Raw genomic sequence first — 26,238 nt, 5'->3', positions numbered from 1 at the left:
GAGCTGAAGCTGCACACTGACTGCGGCAGGGCAAACTGTTCTGTAAGAGTGTTTTCTGTGGCTTCAATCTTTAAAGGTCACGTATTATCCTCCTTTTTAACCAGTTTAAATAAGTCTCTGAGGCCCAAAACATGTCTGTGAAGTTTCTAAATCCACTCTGATCCTGTAATTTATCATGCCTCTATTTCAGCCTTGATCAGAAAAGGCTGTTTCTGTGTCTGTACCTTTAAATGTAAATGAGTAATGTGTTTGACCACGCCCCTCTCTGTAAGTTCTTGGTTGGCTCTAGCTTTCTAGCTCCATGCGCATTTTTTTACGGTGAGGTGGACTCAGAGGGCAGAACAAACACCTAGCTGTGGGAGTGTCACCCACCTGGGGCAGGGGTTACTGCCCTTTGTGATGTCACAAAGGGAAGCAAACATTTTCTGAAAAGTGGAGCAGGCAAAAGACGGAGAGGATGGACTTTTCTCATAATTGGGGGGTTTGTAGACAGACTAGGGACACATATTAGCATAAGAACAACATGGTAAAGTGTATTCTGCTTAATATGTGACCTTTAACTTCATCTGGCAACAACTTGAACAAAATACTGAGTACAGAAAACACTGCTCCTCCCTTTGGCTGACTTTAACATTCTCCTGTGTTCTGTACTTCTTTTCCTGATAAGAGCTGATCATGTAAACAACATAATGAAACGTTTAATGAACTGTTGACAGGGCTTATACTTTATGATGCACCAACAGCACAAAGTAAAAGAGAGGAAAAGCTATCCCTCACTTAAATCAGGAACAGCGAGCACAACTCCAAAAATATTCAGGGTAGGGTTGGTTGAGTCAGCTGTGAACCGCACATGCTTTTGTTTAGCTACTAAAAGCTCGACATACAGAAGGGGTGAGTTAAAATTGAGCTGAGAGTAAAGAAACCAGCTAGGAAAACATTTACTGCAACCTTCAACGTTTAGAGATGTTGTGGAAGGGAACATGAAACTGTTTGTAAAGTGATGCTTTGGTGGCTAATAGTCAAGTTCAGCCTTTAACATGGGCAAAATATCTTCCTGATATCAGTTTGATTTAACATTTTTAGAACAATAATTTGTTAATAAGATAAGTGCTTCTTTTGAATACATGTTTAATGTCACAATGCCTTGGGTTTGCAAAGCATTTTGGGAGTTTCCTTTAATAACTCCTTGTTGATTTCACTTCAAGTGTGCTGCAGGACAGCCAAATAAATGATGCACACATCAATGCATCAATCAATGCTTTGCTACTGCACTGTGTCTGTCAGAGTTAAGGAGGCTACAGTCATCAGAAGCACTGACCTGTGTTCAAGCTACATATCTGAGAACTCCTGCAGGAGCATCAAAAGCTGCTTCTCTGTAGCTAACACGGAACTCCTCCAAAATGGAAATATACAATATTTAGTTAGTATTAAAATGAGCTGCTGTGAAACTCTAAACCAGGCTTCAACCATGCTAGTGTAAAGAGAGAGGTGGTAAGAAGGAAGAAGAGGCAGCAGGGAAGAAGAGTGAGGGAGGGGGGAGCACCTGTCCTGCGTAGAGGGGCTTGTTAGTGGGGTCATTGTAGTTAAAGAGACACATGTTGATGAAGTGGATGAGCAGACTGGGAGCGTCCTTGGAGGTGAAGACGTCATAGGCCGTCCACTTGATGAAGACGAGCAGAATGAGGTATCCGAACAGGCTGGACATGAAGACGATCTCTGGGATGAAGCCCAGGAAGATGTTCAGTGGCTTCTTGAAGTACCTGAGGGGCAACATCATCAGTCAACAACACAGACGTCAACTTTTCTATAGGAACTGAACCGTGTGGGTAGTGAAGGCCTGCAGGAAACATGTAATCAACCAGCAGATAACGGGAACGGGAAGCAAAATAAAAACAAATGTTAATTATTGTAAGAGCTCAGGCAGCACACACAGCTCACACAGTGTCCTAACGACAGGCGAGCGGTAGATATGGCAACACATCACAGAGCATCGGACGCTCGCTGTCCACACTTCATCCAATAAATATATAATTCCTTGCTTTGTGAATTTCAGTTTCCCCCTGTAAACAGTAAGATCTTTAGTGCTTTTGTAATAAAGGTGGACAAAAGGAAGGGGAACGACATGCAGGAAAGTAGTCACAGGTAATATCTGGACCTGGGCCGTCTGCCTGGAGGACCACAGTCTTAGTACAAGGGGCGTGCTTACTAACCACTACGCCAATTGTGCAGCAGGTTATGTGTAGCTTGATGGAATCACAATATCAACAAAAGAGCGGCAAAAAACATACTGGAGAAAAGAAAACTCAATGCAGCTGTTACATTATGTGCACTGAGATCACAACTGTCACATGCAGAAAGTCTTTGTTCGTGCACCGATCGCAGCTAATTAACTCGCTCAAGTTTAATTATTTAGACCCACATCATCTCACTCTGAAAAAATACTAAATACTAGGGGTCAGCCAGCAGAACTTAGGCTAACTCTTTATAAAAGATTACAATAAATGACAATCTTAGTAAAAACAAAATAATAACTGCTACTAGTCTTTAAAAAAATGAATGACACCTTCAAGTGAAAGTGTAAATATTCATAACTTACAGGTGGTTGAAAAGACTGAGAGACACTCCAAAGATCATGTGGATGACTCCCAGGACCACGGACATCTTCATCTTGAAGGAGTTCAGGAAGGTCAGCTTGTTTGTGGCAACGTTCCAGATCTGCAGAGATAACGCACACAGTTAAAAACCAACATTAAATACTTAATTTTTGTTTAAAGGAGAACTATTATACTGACTTTCACAATAAATTATGACAGTCTGGGACAGCTATCTAGTAGTGTGGCGGGATGTGAAGCTAAAACCGGTTCATTTCAGCTGCTGTCTCTTTAAGGCCCACCTGCCCATGTGCCCACTTTTTTTGCGATTGGCCAGCTCTGCATGAGTGAGCTTCCGGGTGGGCGTGTCCTACATCTTTGCTCCATGTTTTGCTCTAATATGTCGGCAGAACATGAGGTCGGGTTCTGGACAAGTCTCCCAAAGTTCTTGTTACATTTCATTCAGAGCAGCAGGAAACCACATACGGGAAGTACACCAACAACTGTATATCTGTCTATCAAGCTGTATAAAAAAACTTTGCTGAGGTTGATTAAGGAAATCCAACATCATAGCCATATATGTATAAATTTAAATATGGCTAAACATAATGGATCTCCATTAAGTTCCACCACTGTAAATGAAAATATGTGGGAAGCTAAACGTCATAAACCTCTTTATTCTTTTAATCAGCCATTTCACTACTGAGGACAAACATTTAAAACAGCTTCAAAATAGATTGTTAGGTGTGCTGGTGGCGCAGTGGTTAGTGCGCACGCCCCATGTATGGAGGTTTTGGTCCCAGGTTCAAATCCAACCTGTGGCTCCTTTCCCGCATGTCATTCCCCACTCTCTCTCCCTGATTTACAACTCTATCCATCCTGTCCTATCTCTCCATTGAAGGCACAAAATCTTTAGATTGTTAGTGGTTTGAAAAATATCTCAATAAGAGCTTCACTAAAGTATTTATTGAAACAAACAGATCTATCTATGGACGTGCATTTGTCCACGTTGTGTTCTAATGAGTATCTGGTTGATGGTGTTGGTAGGTTCAAGTAAAAACAACGACGACAGTACAGTCTATGAGTGTTCAGTGTGATGAAGGAATGTGTAACCCAATGAACAATGTGGCTCACTGATGTGATTTTAATAGTTTTTGAACAACAATGGAGCTGTATGAAACAAAGGAAGAAAGTATTTAACACCTGTGATATAAAAAGAATCCCTGCTGAAACATTCACTGTCGTTTTGGGTCTTTTCCTGGAACTTCTATATTCTGCACGGTTCGTACATTTACATGCTAAAAGGTCAAGTTTGCAACTGAGACAACATCTGTGAGCTTTTTATTTGGGTTTATTTTTTATGGTTTGTTTAGCGAGTGAAGAGCGTTTACCGGATCTATTCCGAGTGGGTAAGGCCCGTTGAACACACCGGGGACAGCTGGGTCTAACTGAAGAACTGCGTTTCCATCAAGTGTCTCGAACCTGGGGCAGAGAAACAGGGAATGAGACAATAAAGATTATTTACACAATTAAAACGCTTTGCTGCACCTCTCTCCAGGATGACAGGTACAGGTTTCTGCCAGACCTTTATACAATTAGACCTGTTGCGGCAGAAGTTCAGTTTGAAGGGATTTGGGTTAGAACCAAAGGGTCCCCGGTACAAGTCTGGTGTGGACCAAATCTGAAAATTAGTCTGGTAGCTGGAGAGATGCCAGTTCACTTCCTGAGCACTGCCGAGGTGCCCTTGATCAAGCTCTCCCACCAGCTCAGGAGCGCTCACTGTGTGCAGCCCCTTCACTCTAACATCTCTCCATCAGTGCATGTCCATCGGATCCTGTTTGTGCATGTGTGTGTATTTCAACCTATGTGTGTGTAGAACGTTCAACAACAGAGTGTAAAATTGAATTTCCCCTGGCAGAATTTTAAAAAGTATATCTTCCTCTTCTTCTGTTTCTGCAACCAGTGCAGTTGCCCCCAGCTGGTGAACAGAGACAGTAGAGGAGTTGTTGACTTACGTCCAGTTGGCTCCTTTGGGGCCAAACATGGGTCTGACGCTCCATCCAGAGCCGAACATGTTGAGCGACTTGGAGAAGCAGTCATTGTAAATGACGCCTGTGTATATGGAGAAGAGCCCCATCAGCAGGATGATGTAGCGACCAGCGAACACCATGTTGAACATCTACAGGGACACACAACACCTTGTGTTATATGTTGTTTGTTTTCTGATTTGTAAACTGGGAGGTGGTTTATCTCATACTGCACCTCGTTGTCACTCTTCTGGGCCACGAGGCGACTCTCCCGGATGACCAGGTAGAGGGCAGCACAGGTCATCAGCAGGCCGTGACCCATGTCGCCGAACATCACGGCAAACAGGAAGGGGAAAGTGATGATGGTGTATGGCGCTGTAGCACACATTATGGAGGATGTCAAACAACAACCCAAACGACTCAAACAGCACTCATGCCATGGAGACATTTCAAACAGGAGAGCCTGAGAGAGAAATAACAAGTTGAGTAATTCTTTTTAAGATTACCTGGATTTATTTCCCGGTAGTTCCCGATGCCGTAGGCGTCAACGATGTTTTGGAAGCCTGATGTGAACTTGTTGGTTTTGTTGAAGGTAGGTGGAGTTTGCTTGGTCTGCATCCTGTTGAGGATGGATGGCACCGTAGACCCGCTCTTCTCCTGTCAAATAAAACACTCAGTTGGTTTACCACATATATTATCGAAACATCCAAATGACACTGATTTGATTTTACCTTTACAGAAAAATGCCTTTACAGATATTAAACAAACAAAGTGTCACAAATACACTGCGCCTGTTGGTTGGATGAAGATGACATTATTGTATAATATGTGGCTTATGTCCCTTTTTTGTTCTGTGTTATATGTTAAGCATTTCCCCCAGCCTTTGGCAAAATGATCTTCCTTAATTTTTTCAACCTGTGTGTTAGATCCTCCATAACGAGGATAACGTATATGATAGACACGTTTCTTCTGGTTTGGTGCGTCAGTCTTTAACCAGTTTGACATACGTCTTTTTTAAAGTCCAAATGAAATGAATTCTGTACCATCCCTCCTTACATCCATTTTCTTCCACTTATACAAGGTCGGGCTGCGGTGACAGCAAGCGCTGTAAAAGTCAACCCAAACTTCCTCTCACCAGCAACGTTTTCCAGCTCCTTCTGGGGGATTCCGAGGCGTTCCCAAGCTAGACGGGATATATAATCCCTCCAGTGAACTCTGGGTCTGCCCAGGGGTCTCCTCCCAGTTGGGCGTGCCCGGAAAACCTCCAAAGGGAGGCGTCCAGGAGGCATCCTAATCAGATAACCGAACAACAGTAACTGACCCCTTTTGATGCATCTTCTCCAGCTCCCCCCGAACATCTGAGCTCCTCAAACATCTCTCAGGCTGAATTCTGTACTCTGAATATATTGATGTTTTGTTGGGCTATGCTCGTTGTCTTAACAGCAAGAAGAAACACTTTTTCTGTACAGCTGGCCTAAATATTGTTCACCATTGGTCATGAACTAGCAGCAACAGATGAAGTTAGTTGTGTAGTTTTTACACTTTAGTGTGTAGGAACTCTATCTAATGTGCAGCCTCATTTATTTGCACAGCCTAAAGGGCGGTTTACCTTCCCCCCCCCCAAAAAAAACCACGATCATTCGATGTCTTGAACGCTGTTTGGAAAATGCACAGAAGTATTCCAGGTTTGCAAATCTTATAAACCTAGAAAATGTATAGAAACCAACAGAAGGTGCAGGCCCAGTTCTAGATCAAAATGACTTCATGTGGTCCCCGGTGAATAGACAGGTCACGTGCACCTGTCATGACCATCAGATCATGAATGGAATAAACATGATCAGAGTCACTGCTGTCATTTGAAAGCCTTCATTACTTATTGTAAGAAAAAAATAATCCTTATTTTTTTGTGTCCACTCAATTGAGGGTGCAGAAATGGATAATAAGGGTGCTTATGCAACCTTTTACACCCTCGTAGAACCGGGCCGGGAAGGTGAGAAGAATTAGGTACCCACAGCTAAATCACACCAAGTTATATAAGTATTGACTTTTGTCATCTTTATATTACTGTCTGCTTGCTTAGTTTTCCGTAATAACAGACAATTTTGTAGCTTTCCTTTTTCTGTCAACATTGTCAAATGCTAATGCTAGCTGGGAAGAGGTTGAATGCTAATGTAAGCTTTTGTCTGACGTAAGTAAATCAGTTTTCAAAGAAATGTTTAGCATATAACATTCATTCATAGCCCATTTTCTCTGTGAAATGTTCACTCTCTTTGGTTGCTGACCGATCAAAAGGCAGTGAAATAACAGCTTGGCGTGTAACATTCCAGGCGTGTAGCACATTACATTTTTCAACATCACACTACTACGATACAAAATTGACAAGATTTTTAAATGCTTGATCAGTCAGAAAGACTTCAAACATAACCAGAACAAAGAAGAAGAAAAAAAAACTCACCGTCCCTCTGCGCAGAGCGAACTGGATGGAGTCCAGGTCCGAGACGGGACACCACACCTCAGCAATCAGACACTTCTGGGTGACGTCGATGTTGCAGAGGTTGAGAGTGTGGTAGATGGCCTTCATCTTCCTCACCTTGATGAACCACACCCGCATCGTCTTTGAGGCGGCCTGCAGCACTCGCTGACGGTGGTCCTCTGTTTGATTCAGCACCTACAGCAGTGATGTAGTCAATATTTAATTAATCACAAGCTTATTCTTCACTTTTTTGTTCCCTTCCTTCTGTATGATGTAACTTGTTTTTTCTATGGTCATGCCTTTTGTTAGATGAATATGATATAAGATCAACAAATAGAACGAGCACCATTTGGTGTGTTCACAAACATGATACATTTATTTATCGTGCAGCGTGCTGTACTGCCTGGCAGGCTCCTTCCATGTTTGTCCCCAGAACTTGATTTTCTTTGTAAACCTCAGTAAAATACTCTATTGTAGTCCAGAGTAATTAATTACATCTGGTTGGCAGGCTCAGACTCCGGCAGACCTCTCAAGCAGAACCAGGGCTTTTTTTTTTCCAGGCTTAATAAGGACAAACTTTGGGAACCACAACACTATGAGCCTGTACAAAGGTCTTTCACAGATAAGAACTAATGCCTGCCTGCTGCATTGGAACTATTGTCATTTTGATAGGAAATAAATTATATCGAGGAGGGTCCGCCTGAACTAAACTTCCACCTGTTGTGCAAAGTCTCTGATGAATTTTCTTATTTTGCAGCGTTGTAACAAAGAGTACAAAGGCCTTTTAAAAAAAAGAAAACAGAAGTGCACTGCTCATGCTAATGTGCCCAGAAATTGAGCGGGCTGAAAGCATAACTTCCACAGGGCATAACTGTGTCGCAAAAGCTGTCGAAGCTGATGATAGAACACCATCACTGAGTCCCAGTTCAGAGGGTAACATCCTTCAAAGAGTGCGTTTAAACTATCTTTATTTTTTGAATGTGTGTGTGGCCGGTACTTGGACGCAAACATCCACTGTAGAGACAAACGTACCATCTGGAGATCGTCGATGCGGCTGTTGACTCCAGCCAGCATCTCCTTCCTCTCCCCCGGGGTCTCTGGACACGGGTAGAGGGAGGCGCGGAACCTGGAAATAAACAACCATCATTACGGCATCACAAACTTAATTCTACTTCTCCTCATGTCTCCTTTGTGCAAATGTTAAAGAGGTTACTTCATGGATTTGACTATGTAATGTTTTGGGACAAGATAGGCAAAAAATGCAATGAATTTGCTCATATATTAATTTGATGCATCATCATCTTTGACACCCACCCCTCACAGATCTTCTTCACCCTGTTCTTCAGCTGGTCACCTTGGAAGAAGATGATGAACACTGATTTGTGGACCTGGTCTCCCTGTTGTAAAAGAAAAGAAGGAATCAGTGACCGTGCCTCTTTGTTTATGTTTCTCTGTGTCCTCGTTTGTTGTGTTCGCTGACCGTGGCGGGGTCCTCCAGAGGGTCCTCGATCTCCGCCTTCCTTAAGAAGACGTTGCCGCGACACACCCTCCACAGCATCCTCTCAAAGGTGGGAATCCTCTCCCTGCTGATCACTCCAGCCACAAACCTGCACAGACAGCACACAGTCCTGAGCTCAGAGCAGATCACAAAGAAACAAACAGATCGAAGACGGTACAGAGTCGGCCTCTTGTGTGATTTCATAGGACTGGCTTTTGGTTGATGGTAGTGACAACCAACACAGTGATAATTAATAACACGAATGTACAAGAAGACCAATTACATGCAGCAGCAAAATGAATTATTTAAAGAAGACAGACAGTCGTTAAAGATAGACTGTGGTATTTGATCATTTGTAGAGCTGTGTCTTCATGTGTAGGTTCCCTCTTTTGTTTGTGACGTGAACAAGAACAAACAAACAAGCCAACGATGATAGATTCTTCTAAATATACTTTTAGTTTTACAAATCTAGGTCTGACATTGCTCCAAGATATGCATCAATACACTCTCATTTATAATTACATTGGATACATTTCAGTCTGACAAATGTTGATATAGGAATAATTGATGTTGTCCTTTTCTTTGTGTTGTATTTTCTTACTGTAAATTATGTCTCGCAATGTAAACGTTGTCAAAGTTTAGTTAGTTAGTTATTAGTTTAATTAGATATATTTTTCTGTTAAATTCAGATGAAAGAATGGTTAATCCTTTTTCAAACAGTAGTTTGTATTTTCAAAATTCCAATCAAAAGGATAAAATAAAGGCTTGACTGTGGAGGTTTTCTCAAGAGGGGTTTTGAAGCTGAATGATGGCCTCCATTTATAGCTGGCTAACTTTCAATCAATCAATTAACAGGCAAAGGTGGCCTTTGCCATGTGGACACTCAAGGAACTACACTTTCTTTGCACTGGCTCATTTTTTTAACACCGGAGATGGTGGCTTGACTCTAAGTCATTTTCAATTACCGTCAGTGTTACTGTTAGGAGATTTACATTCAATCACATAATATAATCAAAACAATATTTTGACTCCACAGGTCTGTTGTTGATAAGAGCCTACTGAACACAAAAGCATGTTTTCATGTGCAGTTCATGTTTTGTATCTGCAGAGAATGTATATCAGAGAATATGAGGCAATTTTCAGAACCTACCCCAGTCTGAGAGGGGCTCCCCGGCCCCCCTCGCTGCCCTCCATCAGGGCTGATGACTCCTCCAGCAGGTTGGGATCCTCCATCTGACCAAGAAATCAGAAAGACTTTTGTTACACTATTTACAGGAAACATAGATCAATTATGCATTGTTGTTGTGTGTGTGTGTGTGTGTGTGTGTGTGTGTGTGTGTGTGTGTGTGTGTGTGTGTGTGTGTGTGTGTGTCTCTGTCTGAGAAGCCAAAATAAGCAAACCTCATCAAAGAACTGCTGTGTTCGTCGGAGGATGTGTTTGAGCTCCGTCAGCTCCAGGAAGTTCTTCTTCAGGGCTTCCTGGTTTGTGTTGATCTCCTTCAGTTCGTTCTCCAGTTTCTCAAATGTGGCCTGTTGGTCACATCCGTCAGACACACTTAGTCTGATTGATTCATTTCTGAGCAGACCGTTTGAGATTCTGCTAATAACAATGCTTTGACATTTAGCCAATAACTCAACTTAACACATGATAGCGTTTAAAGGCCTGTGTACAGTAAGCATTGTACTGTTGAGGGTCTGACTATAGGCATTTCAAATGTATAATGCGACTGATGATGATGCACGATGATTGCAGATTGATTACCTCTAGATCGATCATGTCCCGAGGAAAAGGCACCTCCGGGTTCTCTCCAGTGTCCACAGTTGGGATGCTAGCTTTCTTTATCTCCTTCTCCACAAACCCTGTTCAGCAGAGAGAAAACGTCAATATCAATATTCAATATCTTACAAGGAAAAACTAGCTTTGTGTTAAAATAAGAAAGTGGATTATTATCGCATAGAAACTAGAGATTCTTACACTTCAGTTTAATAGTTTTAATTTGAAAACCGTACAGTTGTTGCTGCTTCCTGTTTGTACGTGCAGAGAGCACAATGTTGAAATTCATTTCGTTGGAATAAATTCAATTTGTACAAATTTGTTTTGATGTGTTTGCACTTTAAATAAAGCCTTTGAATGATACCAACCACAACAATGACACAGTTATGAAAAATAAATAAATCTGAATCAGATGGGAACTGAAAACAAGTGGATCGGTGCATCTGTAATAGAAACGCACACATTAAAAATAAACATATTATCAAAAACTGCAGCTGCACAGATCATGAGTCGGAAGTTTTGACTTACTCAGTTTCCTGTCCATCTCCTCACATCTCCTCACTTCATTCACAAATTTGCGCTGGAACACGTTTACATCTGGGTTTAGCTGCGCGGGAAAGAAACAAGTGTTTTTCAAACAATGAATAAGAGTAACAAGGAATGAAAAAACAATTCATGATTTGATTCATTCATACCGCATGTAATCTCAGACCTCTCACCTTTATCCCTGACTTTAGTTTTTAAGATTGAGGACACTAAGGGAGTTCAAACACTCATACTCACATCTCTGAACTGGACCATGCCCAGTTCTCCCAGCTCGCTGACGCAGCAGTAGGCTGCCTCAGACTGGAGAAAGAGCTGGGCGAGGGTCATCTCCTCGCTCCTGAACAGTTCCCCCATGATGAGAACCTCAGTCTGTCTCAGCTACAACAAAGAAAAGCTGCACCTGGGATAGGAGGGGGGAAAGTGTTAGAATTATATTTGAAATATCTTCACTAGGGGTGTGACGACACACTCAGGTCACGAGACAAGACGATACACGATATTGGGTTCAGAAGCTGATTCGAACTGATCACCAATCAGTTGTGAGCCTTTTCTCCTCTAGTTGCAACACACACGATTTTGGCGGGGGGGGGGGGCATCCTCTATGCTAATCTCCAGTTCATCATTAGACTCCATCATGATGGCTGCTGCTCTGCATGTGTACTGACAATTTTCACCTCGATGAGAAAAACATTGACTTTAAATATCGTGAGATCACGTCGGATGAGATCTTTGCCACACCCCTAATCTTCACTGTCTGCATCATCGCTCTGCTCCCCTTTTAAATATGATTCTTTCTCTGCATTAGTTCCTTCATGCCGATGTTTCGTCTCGCTCCTCCGCCCCGCCATCACCATCTCCGCAGAATCATCATCCATCAATTCTTCACTCATCCGTTCTCAACTAGTCATCAGCTTCAACACCACCACCAGTGTCTAGACTCCATGAGGGAGGTGGGGGGCGGGGGGGGGGGGGACTTCTTCTCCAAACAAATCAACCCCCCTATAGAGTCCAAGCGCAGAAGACCTTCTGTCAAGTCACATTTCCATGTTATCCATTGCAATAAATCATTTTCTTGATTCACTTTTTTTCTCCTGATTAAAATGTGTGGCAACACCAGGCTAGTAACAGGGACTGGGCCTCAAATAGGATGTGCTTTTACTTGAAGTTTTACGGTAAAAAAAAAAAAAAGCAAGGAGTCCAGTACTTCAACTCAGCAATTCAATTTGACATTCACTTGTATTGGAGTCATATTTGACCAGGAGTATCTTTGCTTTGACTTCAGTAATTAAGTTCTGTAGTTTGTCCACCACTGGTTTTATTATGAAAAGGCAGCTACTGTAGGACACAATATGCTGAAGCTGAATACGGAAGAGGATGGCGGCTATTGGCTAAGGATAGACGACCTCAACGCCTCAGTATCAACTTTGTGTACATTTCTACAATAGAAAATAGAGGATACTTTAATTCCCCGGGTTGGCAAGTTGTGTGTAAGCGGACGAGCATCTCTGGTGTCGCAGCATCCTTCCTGCTCCTGCAGCTCTGCCCTTCACTGCTCAAGGACGCCATGATGCTGCTGGAGTCCGGCCTGCAGCTCAGTGTGAGCATCTGTCTCCTCCTCTAACACACCCAACATGTCCGCTCTTATAAACGAGACGCTACATGTAAACACACAAGACCTATTGGTTCAATATTTGTCGCACACATTTGTAATTTCTTACGTAATTCATTCATAATTTATCAACGATAGTCGTGACAGAAGCAGGTGTCGGTGTCATATTACACAGCCCTCCCCCCCCCCCCCGGCGAAAAAATATCGTGTACAGTAGGCTACTGTGGGTTTTTCTTTTTTTTTTTCTCAATAAAACACCGCGCTAATAAAAGATAATGAAAACATTTTAAATGTCTATTTGCTCACCCGTGAAACCAGCAGTTCACCTTTTCCTGTGAAACCCTCCTGGATGCGGGATGCTGTGGTCCTGCAGGGCGGTGCGTCAAGTTAGAAACACTCCACCTACAACATACCAAAGGACGACTGACTTCACAATAAAAGCGTGTTGCATTTTCTTAACGGTGATGTCGCAAATTTTACCGACCATTTTTCTTATAATGATACCAGTGCATCTAAAAAAATAAAGCATAGTATACAGCTAACTCCTTGTAGCTTTGAATTGCTTCAAATAATGCTCGCAGAAGCGTCACAGTATTTAAATTTGAAAATCCATACCGGAAGTCCGTATTAAAGGGCCCTGAATTTGACATGGGCTAGATGTTTATCTAGGATTACAAGCTACGATATGGTAAAGTAACATGACCCTGACATACACAATGAATACATTTATTCTTTAAAGGACTGTAGAAAAACACACAAAGGCCACATTTTTCTAATGTACCTCCTCTTCACTGACAGCACATATCACATACTTTATTAGAGGCCCATAAGTAAAGAAACTAAAATGAAAGGGACCAATGTACCATATGTTACTCTTGTAATGAATTTAAAAAATGTGAATTTTTCAGTGGGCCGCAGGTTTGAATAAGACGAAGAAGAAGAAATAATATGTTAATCCCTGAGGGTAAATTCAGATTTTTTCTCTTATTGAACATGTTATAAAGGCATATATACTGTATGTGCACATGTCAGAATGAGGGGGCTGCAAATGAATGAGCGCCCCAAGCTGTAAGGGGTTAGGTGCCTTGATAAAGGGAATATCTGATGCCAACAGGCAACTCTCCAGGTAATAAATCATTTCCTAACATTGCTTCTCACAGCTACATGAAGTTCAGTGAAGTCCAGTTCCTATAAGTCCCTAGTGTACCGACCTCACTGAGCTCTTGCTGCCCCCAAATATTTAAAGATTATCCCACCTTTACATCTGTCAAATTGAAACCACGGCACCACCATAATAAGTCAGAGATGGCAGACCAAAGAGCTCAGTTTCCAGAGACGGCCCCACTTTATGGTTTTCTATGAGTCACCGTCACAGACCGCTTCTTCCCAGTTAGCTGATCTGATCTGAGGAGGACAGTGGTAGTATAGAGGAAGACAAATATGATACCTTCACTTGTATTTTCTCTGTGATGACAACAAAGAAAGTCACAAGGTAGATAACAGAACCATTGGCAGGAATTCGATTTGTCATTCAAGTGATGATTCGTTTTTTTTAACCAAACCAGATGAGGGACTAAACATTGAATACTTTAAGAGTTGCTCATTAGAAAACCTAAAACAAGCCAATACTGGTTACAGCTTTCAAAGTAGACACAAACATGTCATCCATTATTTTTAATTGAAATACTTATCATAGCAACATATGTTTTTTAATTCATAAATGATTTATGTTTTGGTGAATCCCCCCCTCCCCTCCCACTTATTTTTACTGTCTGTACAATATCAAGCTCATATAAGATGATTATGGTGTACTTTAGGTTCTGCCTATAAGTTGCTTGTGACTGTTAATGGTTTATTAGTACCATGTACAGTATGGCACTCAAACTACTGCTCCAAATGTCCTGTGATTAAGGCCTACCAGATGTGGTGGAATAGTCCACAACTGGCCAAGTGTTGAGTCAGAACGAACAAGATCCTGTCGAAAATTTTCCTCGTACAAACATCCACAGTGGATTTTCACCCCCTCTCAGTTCGACAGGGTGCAGAGTTTAAACCAGGACACTGGCTGGCTGCCAGTAAGCAATTTTAGTAGCTTGGAGCTCCCTTAATGTACATAAATTACTGTGGCAGACTTCTACGAGAAACACATGCTCAGAGATATTCCAGGCTGCCATGTGGCCTCCATAATTTGTATGCATACGTATGTTTCATGTGATTGTCATGTGTTTGCTTGCTGTGCAGAAGCCACCGAGATACACATGGACTAAAAATAGGATGTCACTTGTTGCTCCTTGAAAAGAAAAAAAAATGCAATGGATTGCACACTTCTGTATCTCTTGCAGCTTTTTGATCCTGACCTTTTACCTCTAGGAAGCAAAAAGCATTGAGTACCACTGATTTAAAACATAGCGCTACCAATGATAGATGTATAACTGTATAAACCTTTAAGTTGAATTATTACAGGCAGAATGATCATGACATCCCAATATAATTGTCACCTCTAAAGTCATACACTGGTGATAAAACATCCAAAAACTCCACACTTTAAAATCCCACAGATAAGGCCTGACCAGTTCATAGTTTATAACAAACAGAGCAGTGAAGGTGACGGGGGGATTGAACATGAACGTGCACTATTTAGACAGCATCAGTCAGTTCACAGAGACTGAAGTCGGCAGTGTTGTTCACACACTTCACTGGTAAACTCAGTTTCATTAGCAAAGAGGATCAAATGACGTCTTTGATTCTTGGCCCTCCACTTTTGTGAGTAATAACACGCTGCCTCAATGTCTCTCGTCCATGAGCGCCCTCACCCTCTCCCCCTCTCTCTCTCCCTTTCCCCCTCTCTCTCTCTCTCTCTCTCTCCCTCGCCCCCTCTCTCTCTCTCTCTCTCCCTCTCCCTCTCCCTGTCCCTCTCTCCCTCTCTCCCTCTCTCTCTCTCTCTCTCTCTCTCCCTCTCCCTCTCTCCCTCTCTCCCTCCCTCTCTAATGTTGCTGTTTTTTGTTTTAGGAGTTGTAAAAGTGAACTGTAAAGGTTTATTTGGGGGCTTTATATGACTTATTTGATGAGACAGTTGATAGTCCGAATTTGGAGAGAGAGAGAGAGAGTGGGGAAGGACATGCGGGAAAGAAGCCACAGGTCAGATTCGAACCTGGGCCGTCCACTTGAAGGACTATAGCCTCCGCACATGGGTTGCATGCTTCTCACTTTCAGAGTTAATGGTAGCCTATACAGATAGGCTAAAAAATATCAATCAACTTAAAAATTCTAGAAAACAATCATTGCTGCTCTTTCTGACAGGATGTTCAGACATCTTTGATTACTTTGACTGGCAAAGCTCCCGGACACACATCGATGTGTGAGCAACGAGGGAAAAGCTCCAACCTGCTGTGACATGTATCACTCTGCAGGAAGTATTATAAACAAGTGACATATTACTACAGCAAACACACAAAAAAACTATCACAAATATCAGTGTACTACATGTTCACATCTAAAAAAAAAAATTAAAATTAAAAAATAACTTTTTTATAAACTTGTGGTTTTAATTGTACTTGATTTTAAGGGGTGCTGCAGCACCCTCAGCACACCAACTTCCTGCAAATTTGGTAATGTTTTCTGTATCCTTTTTTATAGTTAAATTCTGCAACAGTGGCGTAAGGAATCTCTGCCATCATTGCGTCAAGACATCCATTTTGATTCTGCAACAGGGTAACATTGGAGTCTGTGAATTCATTTTGTGTTATGCTGTTGAGGAAGCATGAGAGCACGACGCAGCTGCACACACACAGCACTGTTCTTCAACGCTGCCTCTGTCGATCCCTTCTCATCCCTGTAACACCTCTGTTACTGCCTCCCAAGAAGGCAAAGAGGGGGGGATCACTTCGCCCCCTCATTACGCCTCCGCATCATTCATATTGAAGCTGAAACGTCACAGGGACGTAAATATCCCGCCTTGAAACGACAGTCTGCATGCGGCTGGTGTCTCAGTACAAGATGTAGAAAGACTGTGAAAAGTGTACACCTGACCATGATGTCAACAGGTGGAGCTTGCAAATGTAATAGTTTGAAAAAAAGGCCCAGTTTGAAAACACTGGAAAGTGTTTATTTTCATCTGTCAGACAAGCGTCTAACAAAAGATGCTGTTGAGTCGCTTCATTAGAAATGTAAGATCTTGTGTTTTCCGAGTTAAAACTGAAGATAAAAATCAATCTTAAATCTGTTCCCTGTTTATATGAAAGTGATATAATCCATTCATCTGAGCCACATCAGACATCAAGGCTCCATCTTATTCAAAACCGTGCAGCCAGAGTCCTTTAGACCACGAGCAAAACCAAACACACGCTGCAGTTGTTTAAGAGCAAGACCACTCCGTCATAAATCAAAGTCAAATTCTGTCTCTAATCTCAGCCTTTCCTCCACAATAAGTGCAGCCCTGCCCTCATTTGACTGTACGTACTGTGCATCGAAAAGAAAGAGGAGTGGAAACAGATCCTGCCTGACATTCCTCCCTCTGCTGTGCCTGAGCTTGTATACAAGCAGATCAGTGCAGCTCTGCTAACTATTCCAACCATGCTGATGGGACACGGCTCAACCAGAGGGGTGTGTTAGTGAATCATCGTGGGGCTGAACCTGTGCTGCCGTAGGTGGAGTCCCGTTGATGTGTGTGTGTATTAAGGGAGTGGAAAAGGGAGGAGTCTGAGGAGAGAGAGGAGGAGAGTCCCATGGAAAAAGGGGAGGGGGGGCGAGAGGGGAAAAAACTCTGCCGGTTGGAGCTTGACTGGAGGGTTTCTCTGCCTGGTGTGGCATTCACATCCTAACTCTCATGTTGTAACATCCAGCATCGCTTGGCTTCCCCTGCACACTGGCCTGAATCCAGGGATTTGAAGTGGACAGGAGAGACTGAGAGACAGAGTGCATGTGTGCTGGAGAGAGATAAGGGAAGTTAGAAGTAGAAGGGAACGAACACAACAGTTCAAGGAGAGAAGAATCGGAGAAGCAGGTGAGAGAGCAGAGAGTCGAATCCAGAAAGTAAAGAAGGTTGAAAAAGCTTTTTGTACACTAAAAAAAGCCCACTGATATGGCAGCCATGGAAGCACTGGAGTCCTCAAGTGGCATGTTCGAGCCACATACCCTCACAGAGGTCTCAGACGATGAGGTCAACCTTCCCCCCTCAGATGATGAAGACGATACTCTGGCTGCAGCCAAGAGAGAGCTGTCCCTCATGGGCACGGAGGGGGACGCCGTGGAGGAAAAGGAAGAGGAGTCGAAAGGGGACCAACAGGTGAACGGAGTCATGGTGCTGACTCTGCTCGATAAGATCATCGGGGCGGTGGACAAGATCCAGGTGACCCAGAACGGGCTGGAGGCCAGGCAGCAGGACATGGAGCGGTCGGTGACCAGCATCCAAGGCGAGCTGACCAAACTGTCCAAGAGCCACAGCACCACGTCCAACAGCGTCAACAAGATGATGGAGAAGGTGCGAAAGGTGAGCGTCAACGTGAAGACGGTGCGGGCCACCCTGGAGAAGCAAGGAGGCCAGATCAAGAAGCTGGAGAACAACGAGGCCGAGCTGCTCAAGAGACGCAACTTTAAAGTCATGATCTACCAGGTGAGGGAGTGTTTTTGTGTATAAATGAGTGAATCGAGGCTGAGGAGTAAGGTTGTGTGTGTGTGTGTGTGTGTGTGTGGCAATTCCACCTTATCACTGTAGGGATGGGTGTGGCCCACAGGTTCTTTGAAGTCAGGGAACGTCTGGTCGATTTTGCATCCATTTGCAAAAGAAAACCCGCTGGCTAACAAAATCCAGTGTGGGCTTAATATGCGGGAAAAGGAAGGAGTTGGTTTGCCAAATTCGTTTTTCCTCACTTTGCTGAGATGCAAGATGATTTCAGGGCGTGGTTGAACGTTACCTCAAAGTTTTTGCTGGCAAGTGCCCAAGTGACAGGCTGTGCCGTCTCTCCTCACTGAAGCTGCAGAACTGAAAAGATGCCACTCAAGAAAGTGATGCTTTCCACAAGACTGTACAATGAGAATTAATACATAGAAAGGATCACTTGTTTTTTTGTTTTTTTTTGTCTTTTTCATTGCACAGGGTTTCCACGTAACCTTAAAAAAGTATTTTGGAATTACAGGAAATGGTTGGCAGGGGCAAACAATGATTATGAGATGACACAAAAAAAAAGCTTGAAAATTGGGACATTTGGAATCAAAGCCATTTAGTCCAACATGGAGTCTGAAAAGAACGACATGAGGTGCAAGAATCATATACATTTTCCTTTTTTGGGGGGTCTTAAAAGGTTCTTAAAAAGTCTTACGTTTGATTTCAAGAAAATGTGCAGCATCCTGGTTAGAATCACAACGAATGGGGAAAAAAACGATATGCAATCTATTTTTTCTGTTCAGGTGCTGCAGCTTGAATGCTTCTAAAAATGTTCAAATATAAAAAGTTACTATTACTCACCTATTAATGATAAATAGATTTCTTCAGTTATTTGACCCCTAACATTTAACGTAAGTGTTCCTGTACTGAAAACCTGACCACACACAGGGTGGGGACTTTCTGATGACAAACTACCATCATATCTACACCAACCCTACAATTAGGACCGATGCATGTGCAGAATGAACCATACACACTTTTATAGTAAGCGATTGTGATCAGATGTAACTTAAAGCCTGGAAAAAAATTGAATCACAGATACACACAAACACGTTTGAATATTTTACTCATTGTACACTGTAAAAACCATCATGGTAATTTATAATTCATCTTCTGAATGACTTATACAATATTTTCTGTTTATGTCGCATCAACTAATGTAAAGTGTTCCAATCTATACAAAAGGCTTTATTGAAATTAAAAATCTCAGTCAAATGATTCCCCTTATGATAATGTAGATCCAAATCAAAAAAAGACAATTAAGATGACATTATACAAAGTTGCTAAATAGAGCCGTTACCATTGTCGAGTCACAGTTAGAACATCCCAGGTTCACAGAACAGCTTACCAATAATTGAAAAGTAAACGTGTTAAAAAACAACTAAACATTCAATTCAGGTTGAGTTAACTGAAAGATTGCAAGTATAAGTTAATTTGACAAGGACGTTTTCTTTTTGTTTAGAATGAATACACATTGATCCCAACTTTTCATCTCAATTAAGTCAACTCAAGATTTGAAGGCTAACTTTAAAAAAAAAAAGCTCAAACAATGTTTTTTTTTTTTACAGTGTATAAAAAAGAAAAATGCATGTAGCAAAAGAGAAATAAAGTTTATTAAAAGTATGAACATGTAGATTACACATGAACCATGTTAGGTGCTAAACACATATAGACAATTTAATATATGAAATCAAAAGAGTGCTGATACTCGTCCAAACAGTGGAGACAATGACCGGAAACATTACTCACACAGCTACTCCTTTTTAACCGTTTGGTACGTGTATGATTTTCTGATACCATCTTTATAAGACAGTAACTGAATCCTTTCCAGTTCAACGTCATCTTCATGCAGCATCAACCAACAAACATGTTGTTAATACATTTCTGGTTTCGCATATAAAGGCATCATTTATTCAGTTGTAAGACCAAAAAAGAGCAGCGATCATGTGTGTTTGTCTGCGCCTGATATCCTTCCAGATGTTGTTGTACACCCCTCCTGCCCCACCCTACATCTACAGTGCATTGGTTCAGCCCTCAGTATGCACCACAGGTGGCTCCCAGATATCTCCCCTCCAAAAAAGCACACTATGTATAGGCCTAGAGAACACAAGCCTTCACATGTGAGCACAGAGTGTGGCTGCCCAAGTCATGGGGAACCCATTTGGAAAGTCATTTTCACTCTTTCCATTTTTTTTAAACAAAGATGGAAAATACCACAAGCACGCTCAAGGTCCTTACGTGAGGCCGAGGAGTGGTAGCAGCGAGGAGGCAGATGCTTCATGTGTGAAGACACACAGCAACGTTTTTTTTTTTCTTTCTTAGAGGGGAGTTGAGGGGAGCCCTGTTTCTTTTTTTAGCCTGTGAGGCTGCACTGTGATGTGTAATAGCTTGCAGCTTTTTGCACAGTGGTACGAGAACATTCACAGTTTCCACCCCTGACTCAGACTTCATGGCTTGGAGCGACCTCACTCTCTCTCTCTTCTTCCAGACTCTCGCTCTAATAGCTGCGCAGGAGTCCAAAGAGAGCGCCATCTTAGGCAGAGCACGCTGCCTGTGAATGGTTTTACAATTTTAACTTTCTTACACAATATATTTGGCTTCCCCTTCCTGACGCACCAGCACAAGATTTTAATGACCCACAGATGAGCGGGGCAGAGCTATCAGCAAGAAAAGAGCAAATCTCCATCATCACTTCACAAGGAATTCCATGACTGTACATTTCTCAATACTGAAAGGGTCATAAATCAACATTTTAATTAGTACATAATAAAGTCTGGAAGCTGAGGGCTGCAGGTTTTTCCACTACTCGAAGCAACACATAGTGAAAAAACAGAACTGGTTCAGATTTTGCCGGTGTTAGCCAACAGCTCGGGGCCCTGTGGCAACAGAAACTCCCCCCTGAAATGCCGATCTCCGGCTCTCCCGCTAACTCAAAACACTGGCTTTGTTAATGGCTGCCAGCAATGACATAACGTCAGATTCGTCTTCATTAAAACAGCAAAAAAACACAATGTGTTGTTCTGTTTTCAATTTTCTGTGCTTCCCTGCTGCCCCTTAAAGAGCAGACTCTTTCGAAATCAGCAGTAGACGGAGGAAAAGCTCCAGCGGCTCCCCCAGTGAACTGTAACACTGTTATTAGGATTACAAAAACAATGTGTCAACAGATAAATACTTGGCCTTTGTTAGGAGTCAACTGTCATTTTATATGTCCATGCAGGCTCCAATCAAGGCCACTAAGAGACCGTTTAAACACAGTGTTGTTGCAGTGTAAGTGTATTTGTACACAGGTATGGAAGCCCTGGGAGGGCATGCATCAATACATTTTATTTTACTCCGTTTTCCTGAGATACCGAGAACATTATGGTTGTTTTCTCAAGATCTTGCCTTATATCTCTCTCAAGTCAAATCAGAATAAAGTGGAAATGGTCCAGTAAAGAAGCCGTGGCCCAGCGGTGCGCATGCTGATAATAAAAGCACGCTGTAACCGAGGGGTGTTTACTGTCAGAGAGGGCTCGCTCACACAGGGAGGACGCAGCACGAGGGCTTTGTAGTGCAGCGTCGGGTGTTTAATCTCTGCTTTATTAGTCGCCCCGCTAGTCTTCGCTCCACTCCCTCCCGGGGCCCCTTCACAAGTGTGGTCCTAACAAGGCTCCGACTGACGGGATTTATGACTTTGTTCATCTTTATGAAACAATAGTGTCATCAAGGCCACATATGTTAAATGTGACACAGCTTCCTGCTCTTCTATAAGGTTAAACAATGCAATGCAGCAGACTCTGTTTAACATTACAACTTACGTTAGGGAGTTTTTTTCAACCTTAGTATAGATATCAGAATATCGGATATCAGATTTCCCTCAAGGAAACAAAAAAACATCTGTGTTTAATATCAACAGTGCAGACAATAGGCCATAATGCTGCTGGTATGCAGCTCAGGCTACTGTGTGATGTGTAAGAGGAACCCAATCAGCGCAGCTCTGTCAGCACATCAGTGGGAAGTATGTGTCTCCCTGTTAGCATGAACAGCAGCTGTCCTCCTCTGGGAGCGTGTGTGTCTGTGTCACTGTGGGTGTGTGTGAGTGTGGGTGTGTGTCTGTCTGTGTGTAGCCTGAGATATACTCCCCTGCGTCTGTGTTCAGCTCCTTGACAGCTGAAGCCATATGCTGCCAAAAAACAGAGCTTACTGAACGTACCTTGAGCATGACTAGTCTAACGCACTGCACGAGTGGGCACTGTGTGTGTGTGTGTGTGTGTGTGTGTGTGTGTGTGTGTGTGTGTGTGTGTGTGTGTGTGTGTGTGTGTGTAATGAAAAAGCAGAAAGCGATCCATTTTTTCTTATTACGGTACAGAGAATTAGCACCAACTCCCTCTACTGAGGATTACCTGAAAAAAAAAAGTTATGGAATTATTTCAGTAGACTGTTTTGGATGTTAAATGAGCTGTAATTGCTGCCCTAATTTTCAGGGCCAATGGGCCATTTCCAAGTAAATTAAAGGACACATATTATCCTCCTTTTTGACAAGTTTGAATAAGTCTCAGAGCTCCATGAAACATGTCTGTGAAGTTTCTTGTTATCAATCAACTCTGATCCTGTATTTGATCATGTCTATAATCCCCTCTATTTCAGCCCTGCTCAGAACAGGCTGTTTCTGTGTCTGTAGCTTTAAATGTAAATGAACTGTGTCTGACCACGCCCCTCTGGCAGGGTTTTGGTTTCTTGAGCTTTCTTGCATTATGCCCAATTGTTTACAGTGAGAAGGCAGACTCAGAGGGCAAAACAAACACCTTAGTTGTGGGAGTGTCACCCACCTGGAGGAGGGATTACTGCCCTTTGTGATGTCATGAAGGGAAAATCAAACTGCCTGTTTGAGCACACATTTACTGAAAAGTGGAGCAGGCAAAAGACAGAGAGGGTGGACTTTTCTCATACTTGTGGTGTTTATAGACAGACCAGAGACACATTTTAATGTTTGAAAAACATGGTAACGTGTATTTTGCATAATATGTGACCTTTAAATGTGCTTGATTTCCCCATGAAATGCTCAGATTGTTATCAAAATGCAGAAATCATTAGAATGTATTACTATTTTGTTATAGTAAAGTTTCTTCAACACCAAAAAAAAAAAAAATGGAGGCTTGCTGCAAAAATCAAGCATTCCCATCTGGTCTCAGAATAAAATGCCATTGTTTTACAGCCTGCTTCAAAGAACTGTTTTGGTCACTTTAATTAATTTCTTTATCAGTTAAAAAGTAACGGTGTTACATTGCTTCTATAACTTTTAGGTTTTGGTTTCATTTAGCCTAGAATTTATTCATAAATGTGCATAATTGGAGGTGTGGTTAAATTGACTGACAGGTCTGTGCATTGTAGCTGTTGCAAGAAAGCGTTACACACTCCTCAGATTCACCTCTTGTTGTGTTACTAGATTGATAGGTGGAGTTAACAATTCTAATATAGCAACGTTTGGGCTTCAAACATCCTGTAAGTACTCAACAACAACAAAAATGAAACCTAGGATTAGTCAATTTTTGGATGAATGTAGATATTTTAGTATAAAATTCTAATAGAATTGGACATATTGTATCTTTAAAGGGTCCTTAATGTCTGAAAATTCACATTTGTGCACTTCATTGCATCTTTTTCAATGATGGTAAACATTGGGAGTGGTTAAACTCTTTTGTCTTCAGACGTGGTCTAATGGCATGTCGGGCAACTTTATAACCATGTGAGAATTTAATCTATCAACCAAAGAGGCCCGGGAACCTTGGCAGAGATGACCAGGTTAATACCCACTTGTTGTTCTTTTGCCCCCGTCCATGAGCGTGTCTGTGCATGTTGTGTCTGACTGACCTGAGAGTGGAATAATGGACGTGGGAGACTGAGAGTCAGAGATAAACTGTAAGAAGAGGACATGTCCATCCTCTTTGTACGGGGGAGTGGATGGGTGTGTTGAGATGAAGAGCAGGGCCCATATTTAGACAGCTGATTCATAGCGCAGGCATCCACAGCTCTCCAGGCTAACCTCCTCCTTCTTCTCCTTCCCCTCCTCATGTGGAACCAGTCACAGCCCTGTTCCTCCCTCTCCACCGTTCCTCAACCCACATGGATAATTCACTCCACATCTTGTCCTCCTCACCCTGCCCCGCCCGAGACGTGCCATCCCTACTCCTTCATTTTCCTCCCTCTACTTTCATTGGATTCTTTTTAGTTTATTGGTACAAAAACTGCACAAAGCTATTTGAAGATGCCAAAGGGGCATGCCAATGACTATATAAACTATGGATGTAGTCTCAGTGATGTCCACAGTACGAATGAAAAATTTGATTTTGATATCCTAATTTATTTATTTGAATCAGACTGTGTATTTCTGCTTTGAAAATGACCAATTTAATATTTAATTTGATTTCTTGGCTTTTGCAGTCAACCTCAAGTGGACACTCAGGGAACTGCAGTATTTCCACTTCAGCCAAAGTTGTTGCTTGAGACATGCATAAGCGCTTCATGTCAGTGTTCATGAATGTATACACTGCAAAAACTCAAATCTAAGCCAAGTGAATTAACCTCATTTCTATTCAAAAATATCTTATTTACTTTTTATAAGCCACGATTACCTGACAAGTCTAGATAAACATTGTATTTTGAGATATTACTCACCAAAAATAAGGCCTGAAATGCTTGTTTTAAGTAAAACTGTTAATTTGCAAGCAAATTTTACTTTACCAAAGTTTCTTGAAATAAGACATTACATCTAATTTTAAAGGGGACATATGGTGAAAAATCCACTTTTACAGTGTTTTTGAACATTTATTTGGGTAACCTGAGTGTCTACCGACCCACAAAATGTGAAATAAATCCATCCAGTCCTTTGTTTGTGGTCTGCACAAGTCTTACAACACAGAGAAAAATGCTCCGTTTCAAATTTGCTCTCCTTGTGACATCACAGTGGGATTCTGGTAAAAAAAAAACTCCCCTCCATTGGTATCTCCACCATGGACTCCACCCCCAGCCTAGAGCATGATTCATGTTATATTCTGACCAAAGCACAGCACAGATGTTTCATTTAGACCACAGGGGACTGTTTGAAAAGGTGGAAAAGGGGTATAATATGTCCTCTTTAAGAAACTTATCAAGAAGTTTAGCTTGCCCTATTGGCAGATTTTTTTCACTCATTAAAAACAATCTAGGCCTTCTTATTCCTTCGTAATATCTTAAAAATAAGATGTTTATTTGGACTTTTTTCAAATTCATGTGGCTTGTAATTCATGTAATGAGAAGTTTTTGCCTAGAAATAAGACAAATGTGACGGACAGATTACACAGATTGGAATTTTTGCAGTGCTTTGGCATCCCTGTATTGGTCTTTGAATTTCTGGCAACTCTAACCATTGATCAAAGCTTAAACTGTCAGTGGTTGGTGATGAACTTTATATAAAAGAAGAAACAGTAGAGGCTATCATCATTTAGCTGTAATGCCATCTAATCGTATAATAAACCCTCTCGCCTGGAGAAATTGACTAATCCACCAAAGTTGCAGCCACTCATGATGAAACTGTAAATCTGTATTTTTTTCCCCTCCTTACCACAGCGTCTGTCTTCTCACTGTTTCTCCTGACCTTTGAGCATTTTAGTATTTTGGACAGTACAAAGAACATCTCACAAACAATCTGTCAGAACAGATTTGTCTCTTCCCCGTTTTGTATAACACTAACCCAAAACACCTTTTCAAAATGCCATCTTATTTCACTGTGTTCACAGTCTGATCCAAATGGTTAACAAATGAGGTATTCTGAATATTTAAAAGATTCAAACCAGATCTGCAACTCTGTAGACTTCACTGCCTGAGTGCACTTATCCCAGTAATGTTTAGCATATAAATTCATCAGGAGTGAAGCCATTCTGGTCGCACAGGTCGAAGCAGCTCCATATATGGACATTTGAGGCAGAATCTCTGTTCTCCACTCCGTTTACAGGACAGATTGTGTGAAACATTGTTTCAGCTGGGAGCAGAGCTTTTTAGCAGGGTGGTTAAAGCCTTGGTACAGTACAGTACGTTCGGTCA

General features: G+C 42.0%; 2 protein-coding genes across 3 annotated transcripts in view; one reads left to right on the top strand and one right to left on the bottom strand.

Moving 5' to 3' along the window:
• The window catches only part of LOC109996948 (V-type proton ATPase 116 kDa subunit a 1), a 28,828-nt gene extending 15,913 nt beyond the window's left edge, over window positions 1-12,915 (bottom strand). For both annotated transcript variants that reach the window (XM_020651290.2, XM_020651291.2), the window contains exons 1-16: window positions 12,825-12,915; window positions 11,147-11,309; window positions 10,892-10,970; window positions 10,352-10,449; window positions 9,991-10,119; window positions 9,740-9,822; window positions 8,572-8,698; window positions 8,406-8,488; window positions 8,124-8,217; window positions 7,074-7,286; window positions 5,125-5,275; window positions 4,854-4,993; window positions 4,607-4,770; window positions 3,983-4,073; window positions 2,597-2,715; window positions 1,544-1,760 (exon numbers count right to left, since the gene is read on the bottom strand). In XM_020651290.2, coding sequence (XP_020506946.1) covers window positions 1,544-1,760; window positions 2,597-2,715; window positions 3,983-4,073; window positions 4,607-4,770; window positions 4,854-4,993; window positions 5,125-5,275; window positions 7,074-7,286; window positions 8,124-8,217; window positions 8,406-8,488; window positions 8,572-8,698; window positions 9,740-9,822; window positions 9,991-10,119; window positions 10,352-10,449; window positions 10,892-10,970; window positions 11,147-11,263 — 1,905 coding nt within the window. In that variant the 5' untranslated portion in view covers window positions 11,264-11,309; window positions 12,825-12,915. The remainder of the gene's footprint in view (window positions 1-1,543; window positions 1,761-2,596; window positions 2,716-3,982; window positions 4,074-4,606; window positions 4,771-4,853; window positions 4,994-5,124; window positions 5,276-7,073; window positions 7,287-8,123; window positions 8,218-8,405; window positions 8,489-8,571; window positions 8,699-9,739; window positions 9,823-9,990; window positions 10,120-10,351; window positions 10,450-10,891; window positions 10,971-11,146; window positions 11,310-12,824) is intronic.
• A 4,370-nt stretch (window positions 12,916-17,285) lies between these two features.
• The window catches only part of LOC109996949 (caveolae-associated protein 1), a 28,776-nt gene continuing 19,823 nt past the window's right edge, over window positions 17,286-26,238 (top strand). The window contains exon 1 of the mRNA XM_020651292.3: window positions 17,286-18,129. Within this exon, the coding sequence (XP_020506948.2) occupies window positions 17,599-18,129 (531 nt within the window). The 5' untranslated portion in view covers window positions 17,286-17,598. The remainder of the gene's footprint in view (window positions 18,130-26,238) is intronic.

Source organism: Labrus bergylta, chromosome 21, assembly GCF_963930695.1.
Source record: "Labrus bergylta chromosome 21, fLabBer1.1, whole genome shotgun sequence".
NCBI lineage: Eukaryota > Metazoa > Chordata > Actinopteri > Labriformes > Labridae > Labrus > Labrus bergylta.
Note: the sequence above shows the minus strand (reverse complement) of the source record. Positions and strands in the feature narration are given on the sequence as shown.